This window comes from Diabrotica undecimpunctata, chromosome 3 (assembly GCF_040954645.1).
Source record: "Diabrotica undecimpunctata isolate CICGRU chromosome 3, icDiaUnde3, whole genome shotgun sequence".
Taxonomy (NCBI): Eukaryota; Metazoa; Arthropoda; class Insecta; order Coleoptera; family Chrysomelidae; genus Diabrotica; species Diabrotica undecimpunctata.
The window spans coordinates 43,207,819-43,221,613 of NC_092805.1; the positions used below are offsets into that span (position 1 = coordinate 43,207,819).

General features: G+C 34.5%; 1 protein-coding gene across 4 annotated transcripts in view; it reads left to right on the plus strand.

Annotated features, from left to right (window-relative positions):
- Nucleotides 1-13,795, plus strand: part of LOC140436737 (uncharacterized) — a 167,799-nt gene that overhangs the window by 109,241 nt on the left and 44,763 nt on the right. For 3 of the 4 annotated variants that reach the window (XM_072525799.1, XM_072525800.1, XM_072525802.1), the window contains exon 1: nt 1,971-2,055. The exons of the other annotated variant lie outside the window; for it this stretch is intronic. In XM_072525799.1, coding sequence (XP_072381900.1) covers nt 2,029-2,055 — 27 coding nt within the window. In that variant the 5' untranslated portion in view covers nt 1,971-2,028. Of the gene's footprint in view, nt 1-1,970; nt 2,056-13,795 lie in introns of those variants that run through there. 4 annotated transcript variants of the gene reach the window in all.

Sequence of the window (13,795 nt, forward strand, 5' to 3'; positions counted from 1 at the left end):
TGTCCACCAAACAAAGGAAATTACTTGATGAATATTAATAGATTTGAACCAGATTTCTTGGAAATTAAACCTAGTAAATACTAAATAAATTTCCAAGGAAATAAAAGAGAATATCGATCCCAGAAAGGCTCCAGGGTTTGACCTTATAACAGGCGAAATATTAAAACAATTACCAAAGAAAGCCATCACTAAGCTTACATACCTATGTAATGCATCATTTCAACTTAAGTATCTATGTTTTCAATATGTCCAAAATATTAGAAGTCATACAGATTAAAAAACCAGTAAAGCCGCTGAACGAGATTTTATCCTACAGCCCTATTTAATTATTGCTGGTACTTCCAAAACTATATGAAAAGATCCTAATGAAAAGATTAAAGGTCATCATCGAAGAAGTGAGATTAATCGCAACACATCAGTTTGGTTTTAGAGAGAGCTATTTAACCAGGTACTAACATTATTGAAAAGACACTAGAAGAAAACCAAGTCTATTTAGCCATCCTCTTGAATGTAAGCCAAGTTTTCGATATATGGCATGAAAACCCTATCTATTAATTGAATAGATCACTAATGAGGCAGCATTCATAATTATTAGAGGCATACTTAACTAAAAGATACTTCAGAATAAAACAGGAGAATCCCTACTAGAAGATAAAAGAAATCAAGGTAGGAGTGCCACAGGATAGTGTGCTAGACCCAGTTATCTACTTATTGTACAAAAGCGATATCTCTCAACTCAGAAATGGAACAATCGCAATTTTTGCGGACAACAAAGTTATTCTGGCAGTGGGAAATATTCACGAAGATGCTGCCAGAAATCTACAACTTTCAGTAAACAAGATCGATGATTGGACGAAAAAAGTGAGGATAAAATGAAATGAAAATTTTACTTATAATAGAAAGCAATATGTGTCAATTAAAATAAATGACACCCAGATCCCTATTGCAAATACTCCGAGGTGCCTGAGTATGCATCTTGATGTGAGACTATATTGGAAGGTCCATATAAAGAAAAAACGAGCAGAACTTAAAATAAAATACAAAAAAATGTGCTGGTTGCTTGGAAGAAACTTAAAGCTCTCCATATATAATAAACTATTGATCTACAAACAAATACTTAAGACGATTTGGCCATACCGTGCTCAGCTCTTGGTTTGTGCCAACAGGAACAATATGTTACAACATATTGTTCTTGTTTTTCAACGTTTTCAAAACAAAATATTAAGGAGCAGCGTAGATGCCCCTTACTACGTTAAAAACAATTAGATTTAACGAGACTTGAAGATGTAGATTTTTAAATACATAACTAAATATGCCAACAATCATAAGCAAAGATTGCATCAACATGTTTAATATCGAGGCTCCCCAACTCCTAAATAAGAAGAGTTAGTAAGAAGACTGAAGAGGGTGAAGCCCTTCGAGCTATTGTAGTGAATGGTTTAAAAGAAGAGTATAGTGCGGCTTAGTGTAAACGGATGCTTATGTAAATAATTACTGCAAGTAAAAAAGACCCTGTAGAAACAATATTTAATGTATCTATAGTTTTGAGTAGTTGTTAGTGTTAATTTAGTGTTTAAACACCTCGTATGATGTGTCATGAGGGGTGATTTACTAATAAAGAAAATATACTTTTTTATTATAATTACTATTTAAATGGGAATAAGCCACAATTAAAGGTTAAAGTAAGTTTATTGATTATTTTAAATTGAAACGTCAATAAACTTACTTTAAAGTTTAATTGTGGCTTATTCCCATTTAAATAGTAATTACTTTAAAATGCTACAAGAAAATAGCTTCAGAAGAATACTTTTTATTTATTGAAAAAATAATTTAAATGTGTTTGTTGGTCATAAAGTATTGTAAAGTTTTATCATGTTTTTACATCTTCCCGACGTAACGAAAAGGATTGCCTACGCCTCTGACCGAGCATCGCGGGACCTGCGTCTTTGGAGCGCCCTTTCTGTTCCAACCTGAAGTGCCGATACCAATAAGGTTAATGTTTTTACTATGTCATAGTGAAGAATATGAATGAAGTCCACTTATTTCAATATTCAGGTAAATTGTAACTCTGTATTTTATTATATATTCTCCAGTTTTAAACTACTCTTCCTCTACTGCACGGTACTTTTGTAGGGGTTGAACATATTATTAAAATGAAGAGTAAACATTTGTAAGTATATCATTTAGAGATCAGCAGATAATATCGTTGTAGCTGTATTATATAAAAAGTTATCGCTGATTGGGATTTATTTTAAAACGTCATATTTTCCCGTCAAATAACGTCATAGCTGTCATTTAAGGATCTGTATATTCAACTTCAAAGATTTGCAATAGTTTCTTTATATTAACTCCCTTTTTATTTATTTTAAACGTATATTTGTTACATATATTATTTTGCTTTAGTTGTTGATTCGTTTACAGTATTATTTATTACTTTTTCCACTTGCGGGGTAGAACTCTCAGTTTCATAACCTTTATCATCTTTATTATTTATCAGTGCCCTATATTCGTGTCTATGTTTACTCAGTCTCGTTTTGAAATTATTGTTCCTTTTACACTGTTGTTTTGTTTTTCTAATTTATAACTCATATTCTGGGATTTATTTATTTATTTCTCGGTACATTTTAGTGTTTTTCTTAAGAGTAGTAAATAATTTTGTAATTTACTTTATTTCTACCCTATATAAAAATTGAAGCTTGTTCTTTTTTAAGAGATATTAAGACTCTTGATCTTCATTCTTGTGGTATTCTGTTTTGTCCTATTATTTTTTGAATAAGCTTTAATAATTGTTTGGTTAGATCTGGTCCTCTGTACTTTACTTAATTCGGTATACTGTCTTCCCTTGGCAATTTTCTATTTTTTAATTTCCTGAATGATACCTTTACCTCTCACTCCTCAATGTCTATTTCTTCTTTTATCGTCACTTCTGGTGTTGCTGGTTCATTATCGTCACCTTTAGCATACAAGGATCGAAAGTCGTCTGCCCATGTTTCCTTCTGAATGTGTTTCGTTTTTTATTAGTTCGCTCATCTCTTTTCTTTGTCCTCTGGTCATTTTCCATATTTCTTTTTGTGTTCCGTAGAAGTTGTGTTTCATTTGTTCTGGGAACCTCTGTCAGTGTTCTCTTTTTATTAGTCTGACTAAAGTATTCGTTTTATTTCTAATTAATTTATAAAGGTTGTATGCCTGTTATGTTTCCGGTGTTCTGAATTGTAAAAAGGCTTTCTTCTTTTCTTTACATTTTATCTTCACTTCCTCTTTAAACCATAGTGTTTTCTTTTTTGATATGTTTGTGTTCGTTACTTTTCCCTATCCAAGTGATTCTATTGCTGCGTTAATTATGTTATTTTTAAGTTTTTTTCTGCTTTCCTCGATGTTCTCCTTCTTATTGTGCCGTCTTCTTTAAAAGGTTGGTGATTCAAATGGCAATTCTAGCTTTGAAAACTGCTGCACGAAAGATTTATGTGGATAAGCGATCAAAACATCCCCTCAGGTCTTTCAGCTACGAGTTCTGGCGTCTTTCAACTGATGTTTTGCCCTGCTCTTTACCTTCCAATATTATTTGAAGTAGTTCATATCTTTCACCTCTCAACATGTTACCCACGTATTGTAATATCTCTTTGATTATGCTGAGTATTTTTTTGTTTGCTCATGCGCAGAAGGACCTAACCGTTGGTAACTTTTTGTACCCATGGAATTTTAAGCATCGATCTGTATGTATATATATATATATATATATATATATATATATATATATATATATATATATATATATAACTCTCTTTGGCGAAAACGCGAAAACGGGAAAGCAATTGATACTCATTAGAGTCTTTCTTGCAGATTTCCCCAATATTTAAGAGTTCTATATATATATATATATATATATATATATATATATATATATATATATATATATATATATATATATATATATATATAGATATATATATATATATATAGATATATATATATATATATATATATATATATATATATATATATATATATATATATATATATATAACTCTTAAATATTGGGGAAATCTGCAAGAAAGACTCTAATGAGTATCAATTGCTTTCCCGTTTTCGCGTTTTCGCCAAAGAGAGTTAATTTGGCTTCTTCAGGGCTGAAAGAGAATAAATTATAATTAGCTACTATATATTATCTATTAAAAACATTATTGATCTTACCATAACTTTGAATTGTAGAGTTAGAATGTTAAAAAACTTAGCTAGTAACAACATAGTGGTGTTTTTTGTTACTGTGTGTAAAAAAGTGTTTTTTTTTTAACGATGGAAATGTATGGTAGCTTTGAACGTAAAACGCAAAGGTTTACCCAAGGTTAATCGAAAAACCCAATGTAACTACATTTAAAAGGAGATAATTCTTTGAATTGTCGGTAATAACTAAAGTTTTGATTGTTAGAAAGTTTAAAAGTGAGGTTCTGTTTTATCAGAACGCATGTGCTGACAATTAAAGTAGTTCTTTTGAATCTTTATGTCGTTAAGGTTCATTGGTAAAATCGAATGAAGTTAAATCCCAGTATAGAGAAATATTATTTTAAAATTTCCTTTTTTTAATTATATTATATTGTTCTTGTATTATTATAATAATATATTATTGAGATGTATCTAAGAAAAGCAAGGAAATGTTATCTTTTTTAGTTAATGAAAATTAATTATTAAAGTAGGTTAGTTGTTAATGGATATCTCAGTCAAGTATCATATAATTTCCTAAACCTTTTTTGCACACAGTAACAAAAAACACCACTATGTTGTTACTAGCTAAGTTTTTTTAACATTCTAACTCTACAATTCTAAGTTACGGTAAGATCAATAATGTTTTTAATAGATAATATATGGTAGCTACTTATAATTTATTCTCTTTCAGCCCTGAAGAAGCCAAATTAATTCTCTTTGGCGAAAAAGGAAAAATTTCTTTCCTATATATATATATATATATATATATATATATATATATATATATATATATATATATATATATATATTGTTATGCTATGTAAAATTGAAAATAATATTGGTTGGCTTTTAATATATTTCAAAGTACAAAATAAAACATATTTCGAAGAAATGAAAGTCCATTATCCTGGATTACCTGTAGTAAACAAAATTAAAAGATATGCATAAATTATTTTCTTTGTAAAATATATTCGAGTGATATGAGTGAGCTTAGTGAAATCGTGAACAATGCGAGCGGGTTTTCCAAATAGACCTGTACGTCGATATACAGTGAATAAGACAATAGAATAGAAATATTTAGAAAATATAATTCTCCGTTAGTTCTTAAGAATTTGTAGAAACCGATTAGCATGTTAATAGTTTTTAGGAAATTTATAATTGTAGGTAAAATTGTTGTTTGTTATCTAAATGGTAGATGGGGATAAGTGTGACGAACTCTGATTGGAGGAGGTTGAAAAAAGTGGGATAGATATGTAGGAATGAGAGTTTAGCTATATTTTTGAGGGAAAAAAGATAAGCAGTTGTTTTTCCAAGGGTTCAAGGCGAACATTCGTTGTTCTCTGGTGGTTCTCCTGAGGTAGTAAGCAGTAGAAGTAAATGTTTGTGAGTTTTCGTGGAGTAAGTGTATCTGACGGAAGCTGATCCAGTAAAATATTGTAAGTTATATTTGTCTACTTATATTCTAAGAGTCACTGTTCAGGCCGGAACGAGAGATTCAGTTCATCGAGAGGAGAAGAGGCTAGCATCATTTGAACGATACGTGCATTTGAAGGAGATTATTAAAGACGATAGGCTCACAATAATTTGTTGTAAGATTGCTGATTACCTAGAGGACTACTAAGAATAGATAGTGTAGGCTACAAGGAACAAGGATTTGGACCTCATGGAACCTCATCAGAGAATGGAACTCATCATCAGAGAGATGGTTTTACCATTCGTCAGTTTTTCTTTATTAACAACACATTTTTTAACAATTGCTTTAGAAAAAATAGGAATATTTTGATCAGGAGATTTAGAACAACAATTTTGATTTGAAATTTTAATTTATATTGTATATACCATTAATTTTTGAAGGTTCACGTAAGTAGAACAAAATTTTGATAATCATTATATGAGATATTTTTTATTGAAGATATTTGAGTGTGAATTTATTTCAATATACAATAATAATGTTGTATCATATATTTTTTTATTATTCCGGTATTCTTTGGACCTTACCTATCATATGTAAAGCATAGATATTGAAGCACGAGTATAACCCTGAGATAAGAAAATTAAATAGTGTGATAGAATCATAATTGCATCATTTAAATAAGTTTAATTAATTAATTAATTAGCTAATTAATTGCTTGGCGCACTCGGACTTTTTGAGCTCTAGACTAAGATCTGATCTTGTAATTGTTTTTCTGTTATGTTCATGGGTGTTTTTCTCGCTTGTTCGATTTTTTGATCTTCTTCTTCGTGCGACTAGGATTACTCCTGTTTGTCTGCCTCTTATTCTGTTTCGGGCGTTGTTGACTGTACATTATCTTTTCCACCTTTTTGGCGGCCTTCCAACGGGTCTTCTGCTATACGGCTTGTTGTTTTTACAGATGTTCGCTAATCTATCTTGTCCCATTCGGTTTACATGTTCGTTCCAGTTTTTTTCTTGTTTTTATCTACCTGTTAATATTTTGAATTTTGCATTTTTGCGTATACTTTTGTTGGTTTGTCTGTCTCTTACTGCTATGCCCGCTATTGATCTTAATACTTTCATTTCGATATTGTTGATTTGTTGTTTCGTCTTTCTTGTATCGGTCCTTGTCTCCGCTGCATTTGTTAGGATTGGTCTTACTATTGTCTTGTATACTTTCATTTTGCTTTCCGTGGTCAGATATTTGTTTCTCCAGATGGTTTTTCGGAGGCAACCACTTACTCTTGCCGCTTTTGATGCTTGCCTTGTGGTCTCTGTTCTTATATCCCTGTCATTAGTGATCTCTACTCCTAGGTAATTTTTGAGAGGATAGATTTTTGATAGGATTTCTTTTTTGGGTTACACTGGCGGCTGTTGATATTTGCTTCCCAATATTTCATGGAAGTTACCTGTTCTATTACTTGTTCCTTGACATACAAATATACGTTTGTTGCTATCGTTAAATAAAAATACTAGAATTTTGGTTTTGGAAATATTTAGATGTCAACCGAATATTTCGCTATGACGAACGACTGCATTTACTAGATTTTGTAGTTCTTGTGCATTGCTTGCTATTACGACGGTATCATCAGCGTACCTGATGTTGTCTATGCTGGTTCCGTTAATCTTAATTCCACCTTGAACCTCGTCTAATGCTTTTCTGAATGTAGATTCCGAATACAGATTAAATAATAGCGGTGATAAGACGCAACCTTGTCGCACTCCTCGTCGGATTCGGATATCTTCGGATGTTGTGTGCTCTATTTTAATTGTTACCGTTTGGTGCTAATATAGTTGGCACGATGTTATGGTTTTTTAATATTTTATTCTCAGCAATCTTCTCTGATATTCTTTTTCTATATAAGTATCCCGTGGATTCCGAATTTAGTCCTTCTACTGTGATTTTTTTTTTGTGTTGGTGTTGTTCTGTTGGGGGTAAAGTGTTTCATGATGATTCTTATTTTACATAATACCAGACTACAATCGCTACCTACATTAGCTGAGTTATCTGAGGCATCTTACGTCGATTATTTTTGATCGTTGGTTATAACATAACCTATCACAGATCTTAGTTCACGGCTGGTATTAAATGTATATTTGTGTTCGTCTTTGTAGTCAAAAAATGTGTTAAATATAAGGTTAAATGCTTGGATAAATGAACTTTGATCAAATAAAAGGCATATATCGAGCACAGTTTAATTTAATCTTGCCCAAGTACTTTCGATCCCTAGATCATGTTCAGGGGCATTTCGTCAATTGCGGCCTATCCGACAAGAATAAAATGTCATAAACACATAATTGTACAACACACTACACTACACAAGGACAAACAAACACTTTAAAATGTCTCATTCTGTCTAAGGCTTCTGTACGAAATGTAGCAATTCTCAATAATTTTAAAGTGTTTGTTGGTCCTTGTGTAGTGTAGTGTGTTGTACAATTTTATGTTTATAACATTTTATTCTTGTCGGATAGGCCGCAATTGACGAAATGTCCCTGAAGATGATCTAGGGATCGAAAGTACTTGGGCAAGATTAAATTAAACTGTGCTCGATATATGCCTTTTATTTGATCAAAGTTAAAAAATGTGTTGTTTATTTTAAGTTCGTTATTCGTACAGAAGTTCATCATCAGTTCTCCATTTTTGTTTTTAACATCCTCGGCATGTTTTTCACTTAATTTTGGGTATTACTTGATTGCTTATTCGAGCGTTGAAATACCCAGGATTATCGTCTTCCCCCTGACTTGATGTACCACTTGCTGTAATTCGTCATAAAATATTTCCCTTGTTGTTTGAGGTTGTTATTTTCTAGGCCGTATACTCTGATGATGTTTTGGTCTTCCTTTTCCATTTTTACCTTTGCTGTTACAATCCTTTTTAATACGTATCGACACTGTTTGATGTGATTCTGGTATCTTTAGTGTATTAGTAAGGCTCGTCTTTGGCTCGGTTTGCTTTTGTTAAAATAAAAATTATGAAGCTATTAGGATCTTTTGTAAAGCACCGGTTTAATATTTTGCAAATTAAATACATTATTATTTAATTTTTAAATGCTTAAATAAATTAATACTTATGAGTATGTAAATATGCAATATATAAAGTCCAGTAATTATAGACATGTTCTTATATCTTATATCTTTATAGATAAAAATACAAATAAAAAAACGACTTTGTAGCGCCTGTTATTATCCCTTTTCGTCCCTTTTTTCGATCTTTTATTATGGCAACATTAGAAATTCTAAGATTTCCTACTATTATCAATCTGTCTGCTTTAGAATTTGTAGAAAGTAGAATTTGTAGTTTCGCCTTTTAAATTGTTCCCCGGCGATTAGTAGTCTAAGTTTATTATGTTACTGTCATAAATGGATACGATAGAATATCGTCGGTGATTCCGCAAAACCTCTTATGAGGCTTTAAGTAAACTTCACAGGAGAGGTAAAAAATAATGAACACAGCAATATTTTATAAATGTATTGATACTGGTCTCATACTAGGTTTTGCAGGTGGCGAAAGTGTCGAGAAAGTTCTGATAAGGGCTTTTGCTTAATTGAAATATTAATAAATTTACCAAAATGAGTTTATTAACCAAACATACATATTTTTACTAAAGGAAAACATATTTTTATGTAATAAAAAAGTAATAAAACATAAACACTAATGGGGTATAGTATCATAATATTAACAGAATTCGGAATCCATTGCTATTTTTAAACTTTGTAAATGGTTATATTTCTGTTCCTGTATTTTTAATCTTTTAGTGTAATAAAGTGTTACGCTCTGCATCTGCTCCAGATTGGCCCATTTTGTTAAATCCTGCCATTCGTCAGAGAAGTTTAATTTGTACTTAATTTGGCCACTGATATCATACTTCAGATATCTAATGACTGATACAGTAGGATTACCAACTTTATATCCTGGTCTGATTCTGCTGTAATACTTTAATTTTGTAAAATTGCGGAAATCTTTATAAAGAAAATACTTCACAACAAAAGATTTGGTAGGGGGAGCTTCTCTGCAAATCCGAATATAATCAGAAGGAAGATAAATATCTTTGTTCTTTAAACGAGGCTCTATGAGGCTATGTGTGATATCCACTTCCATCTGTGTATATCCCTTCTCTAAAAAATTTTGAATTATAGTGATCTTCTTTTCAATTAATAATTTTAGCAAGGCATTCGACAAAACAACATTACGATTGTAGTAGCCGCAACGATCACTATATACAGTGATCGGCTAAATTATGGAATATTATCATTATTTCGAGAACCGTCGAGTTCTGAGGGAAACCCCGAAACAGGTCGATTTTTGTTATAAAATACCCATCTAATAACTGACATGGAGTAGGGATGACGTCACCGGTGTGGGTGTAGTGACATAACTGTTAATTTTTTTAAATAGAAATTGATCAAATGCGACACCTCATTTGAAGGAGAATTTAATTTTCTATTTAACGACATTACATTTTTAACTAAAATATTTTTTTAAGGGAAAAACAATTTTTTTTAATTTAAATTTAACTAAATTACAACTAATGATTTAATTCATAATGTACTTTAAAGTAACCAAATTATGCATAACAATTATTTTAAATTAAATGTTCGAAATGCCATCCATCGGTTCCTGCCATGACTTTCTGAAGTAAATACTTAAAAAAACAAAAATAAGTAAAAATAATAATGGACACAAAAAGTTATCTCATAAACACTGAAACTTTTTGTCAAATGTTAATTCAAGCAAGTGATAGTGGCATAGTTACTATAATATTTATTGACGTAAATGTTTTGATTTTGTGAATTGTCATCAGTTGTCAATTGTGATTTTTACTTTTGAATACTAAATTATGGCTCACCTAAATGAAACACAATGCATAGAAATATTAATTCTTAGATGAAATGCGGAGATAAAAAAGAACACAGAACGAGGTATGCAATTTATTCAACGCAAAATATCCAGAGAGACCCATCAGCCAATCAACAGTAAGTAAAATAGTCCGAAAATTTGGAGAAACTAGGCACGTTAAACATATTCCAAACGCTGGGCGTCCTAAAATTGAAGACAATGTGAAACTTGATATTTTATTAAATGTAAATGACAATCCTCACAGTAGTTCAACACAAATGGGTGAATATGCTGGAGTTTTCCAACGATCGGTATTAAGTATTAAAAAAAAAGAAAAATACCATCCCTACAAAATTTAACTATATCAGGAATTAAACGACAACGATCCCGATCACCGGCTTCAATTTTCTGAAATTATGCAGGATTTATGTATCCGCAATCCACATTTCATCAATCAAATCCTTTTTTCCGATGAAGCCACATTTTTATACATGGTACCGTGAATCGTCAAAATTGCAGATATTGGAGTCAAGAAAACCCACATTGGATGACTGAGTCACACACGCAATATCCTCAGAAAGTAAATGTATGGGCAGGGGTCATTAATGGCAGAATCATTGGCCATAAGAAAATCTAACAGGAAAACGGTATTTAACTTTTTTGAGAAATCAACTTATACCTGCCCTTGCTAATATGTATCCAAATGCCAATAATCCAAATTTACCTAGTGAAAATATCTGGTTTCAACAAGATGAAGCCCCTTCGCATTACGCACGTGAAGTACGTCAATTTTTAAATCATTGCTTTCCCAGGAGGTGGATCGGAGGACGAGGTTTTATAGAGTGGCCAGCAAGGTCGCCAGATCTAAGACCTCTAGACTTTTTCCTGTGGGGTTACATAAAATCAAAAGTTTATGTCAATAGACCCCAAAACTTACAGGACTTGAAAGATAAAATTAGGCATGAAATGAGTCTAATTAGGTACTCCAGAAGTCATCCGCAATGTATTTGATGAATGTGTCCGTAGATTCGCATATTGTCAAGAAACCGATGGATGGCATTTCGAACATTTAATTTAAAATAATTATTATGCATAATTTGGTTACTTTAAAGTACATTATTAATTAAATCATTAGTTGTAATTTAGTTGAATTTAAATTTAAAAAAATTGTTTTTGTATTGTACCCTTAACAAAATATTTTAGTTAAAAATGTAATCTCGTTAAATAGAGAAATAAATTCTCGTTTAAATGAGGTGTCGCATTATACTGATTTCTATTTAAAAAATTAACGATTACGTCTCTACACCCACACCGGTAACGTCAGCCCTAGTCCATGTACGTTCCCAGTGTGGGGTACGGGCCTCTTAAGTAGAATATCCCCACAGTGATCCTCCTGCTTGTCGTAAAAGCCGACTAAACGGAGAGGCGGGCATTTTCTTGTCCTGTCGCGGTCGCTAAATTTTGTAAAGCGGGCGCGAGGGGGCAGGCTTATGACTGCTAAGGGAGGTGGGCGTGGTTGGGGACCGGAGTTGGTACGCCCTGCCCCCACCTACGGTCACCTCCCCAAGATGAGAGCAGCCAATTCCAGCTGCTCTGCCATATACCGTCATAGGAGAGGCGGCTGTGTCGGTCATCTAGTTACACTCATTCGTGCTGGTCTTACTGGCATGCATGCGTGCGACTACCGCTGGGAGGAGTAAACCTCATGAAAAAATCCGCAATCTTAAGGTGTTAAGCGACCCGTGCCTATGGGATGAATGGCCTAGCGTCAGATGGTCTCGAACGGAGCCCTCGGGGAGAATGGCATCTTCTCGTTGTATGGTAGCCTTAGCGAGGTAAGGGCGCACTGCCTCGCTGGACGAATATTTCGGCCCTATTCGTGGGAATTAGATGGAATTAGACAAAACAAAAAACAAAACAAAAGATGTTGAAGGAGCGAAAGGTGAGGGCTCGGGAGTGTTCGCTCGGTCTGAGAAGATCGGGCGAACGCCCCCGCGGCCCAAGCGCGTATGCGGTGGGGGTGCTGCGGGTGAGACCTGCAAAACTCCCGTTGGCATGGTAGGGGTCAGAGTGGAGACGGTAAGAGGGGAGATAAGACCGAGTTCTGGGTCCGAAAGTTCTCCAGAGCCGGTCGATTTAGACGACGCAGGCAATAGTTCGGACTGGTCCCAGGTGAGGGGCAAGAGAAAGAGGAGAGCGGAGTCGCCAAAATCGCCGGAGCATCCTCCTGTCAATGTCAATAGGGTTGAGAGGGAGATGTCCCGGTTGAAGGTAGAGTTGGAAAAGGTGTTGAGGTTGACGCAAGTCAACGTCAACACCAAGGTGGAAATCAAGTCCGGTGTGAAAAAGATGAACACCCTGTTCTGCGGGTTGGAGAGGGAGATATCCCGTGCCGGGAATCTCATCTCTTTGGCCAGAGAACAAGGGCATAGTGAAAGAGAGGTAGCAAGGAAGTGTGTGAGTTCGACGGGGACGCAGACGGACGAGTCTCTTGTCGGATGTGCTAAAAGGAATGCAGGTGTGCAGGCTACAATATCTGATGACCTGCAGATGAATGAGAATAGAGCGAACGAAATTCGAAAGAGTTGGGATGAGTGTAAGGGGACTGATGAGATCATGGATCTAGTCAGTCAAGAATGGCCGGAGGGAATCTTTGAGAGAACAAGTATGTGTGAGGGTAGTCTCCTTGAATCCGCTGGTGATGTGGCCGTTGCAATAACAGCGGACACGGCAGATGCCGCCATGATCGGCAAGCTTCGGGAGAGATACCCGGAACTGCCGGGAGTGCCGGTAATTGGCGACGCCAGCGGAGGAGTAGGAACAATGTTCTCGAGGGTGGGAGTATTGAAAGAGGATGGGCAAGAGGTGTGCACAAAAAAGTGCATATACAAGCTCATTGTTGGAAAGGGAGAGGAGCCTATGGCAGTGAAGTTCCTGTCGGTATGTAAGTTGCTGGGGGAGAAAATGGAAAAGTGTGGTAGAACGAGTGTTGGACTTGCCGCTCCGGCAGCTCTGGGAACTGAGGTGTCCAGAAAGCTTGCGGAGTGGGCGTTCAAAGACAGGAATTTCAAGGTCGTAGTGTTTGGAAAGAGTGGTAAAGAGGCGAGAGTGATGAAGCCCAAGGTGAAAAATGGAGTGGTAATTGTAGAGAAGACGAAGGACAGAACGTATGCCGAACTTCTACAGGGGCTCAGGACGGGCCTGTGTGACAGGAGTGATATTGTTATCAAGAGAGTGCGTAAAACAAAAGAGCAAGGGGTAGTCCTTGAGCTGGAGGGTGGTAGTGAGGCGGTAGAAAGAGT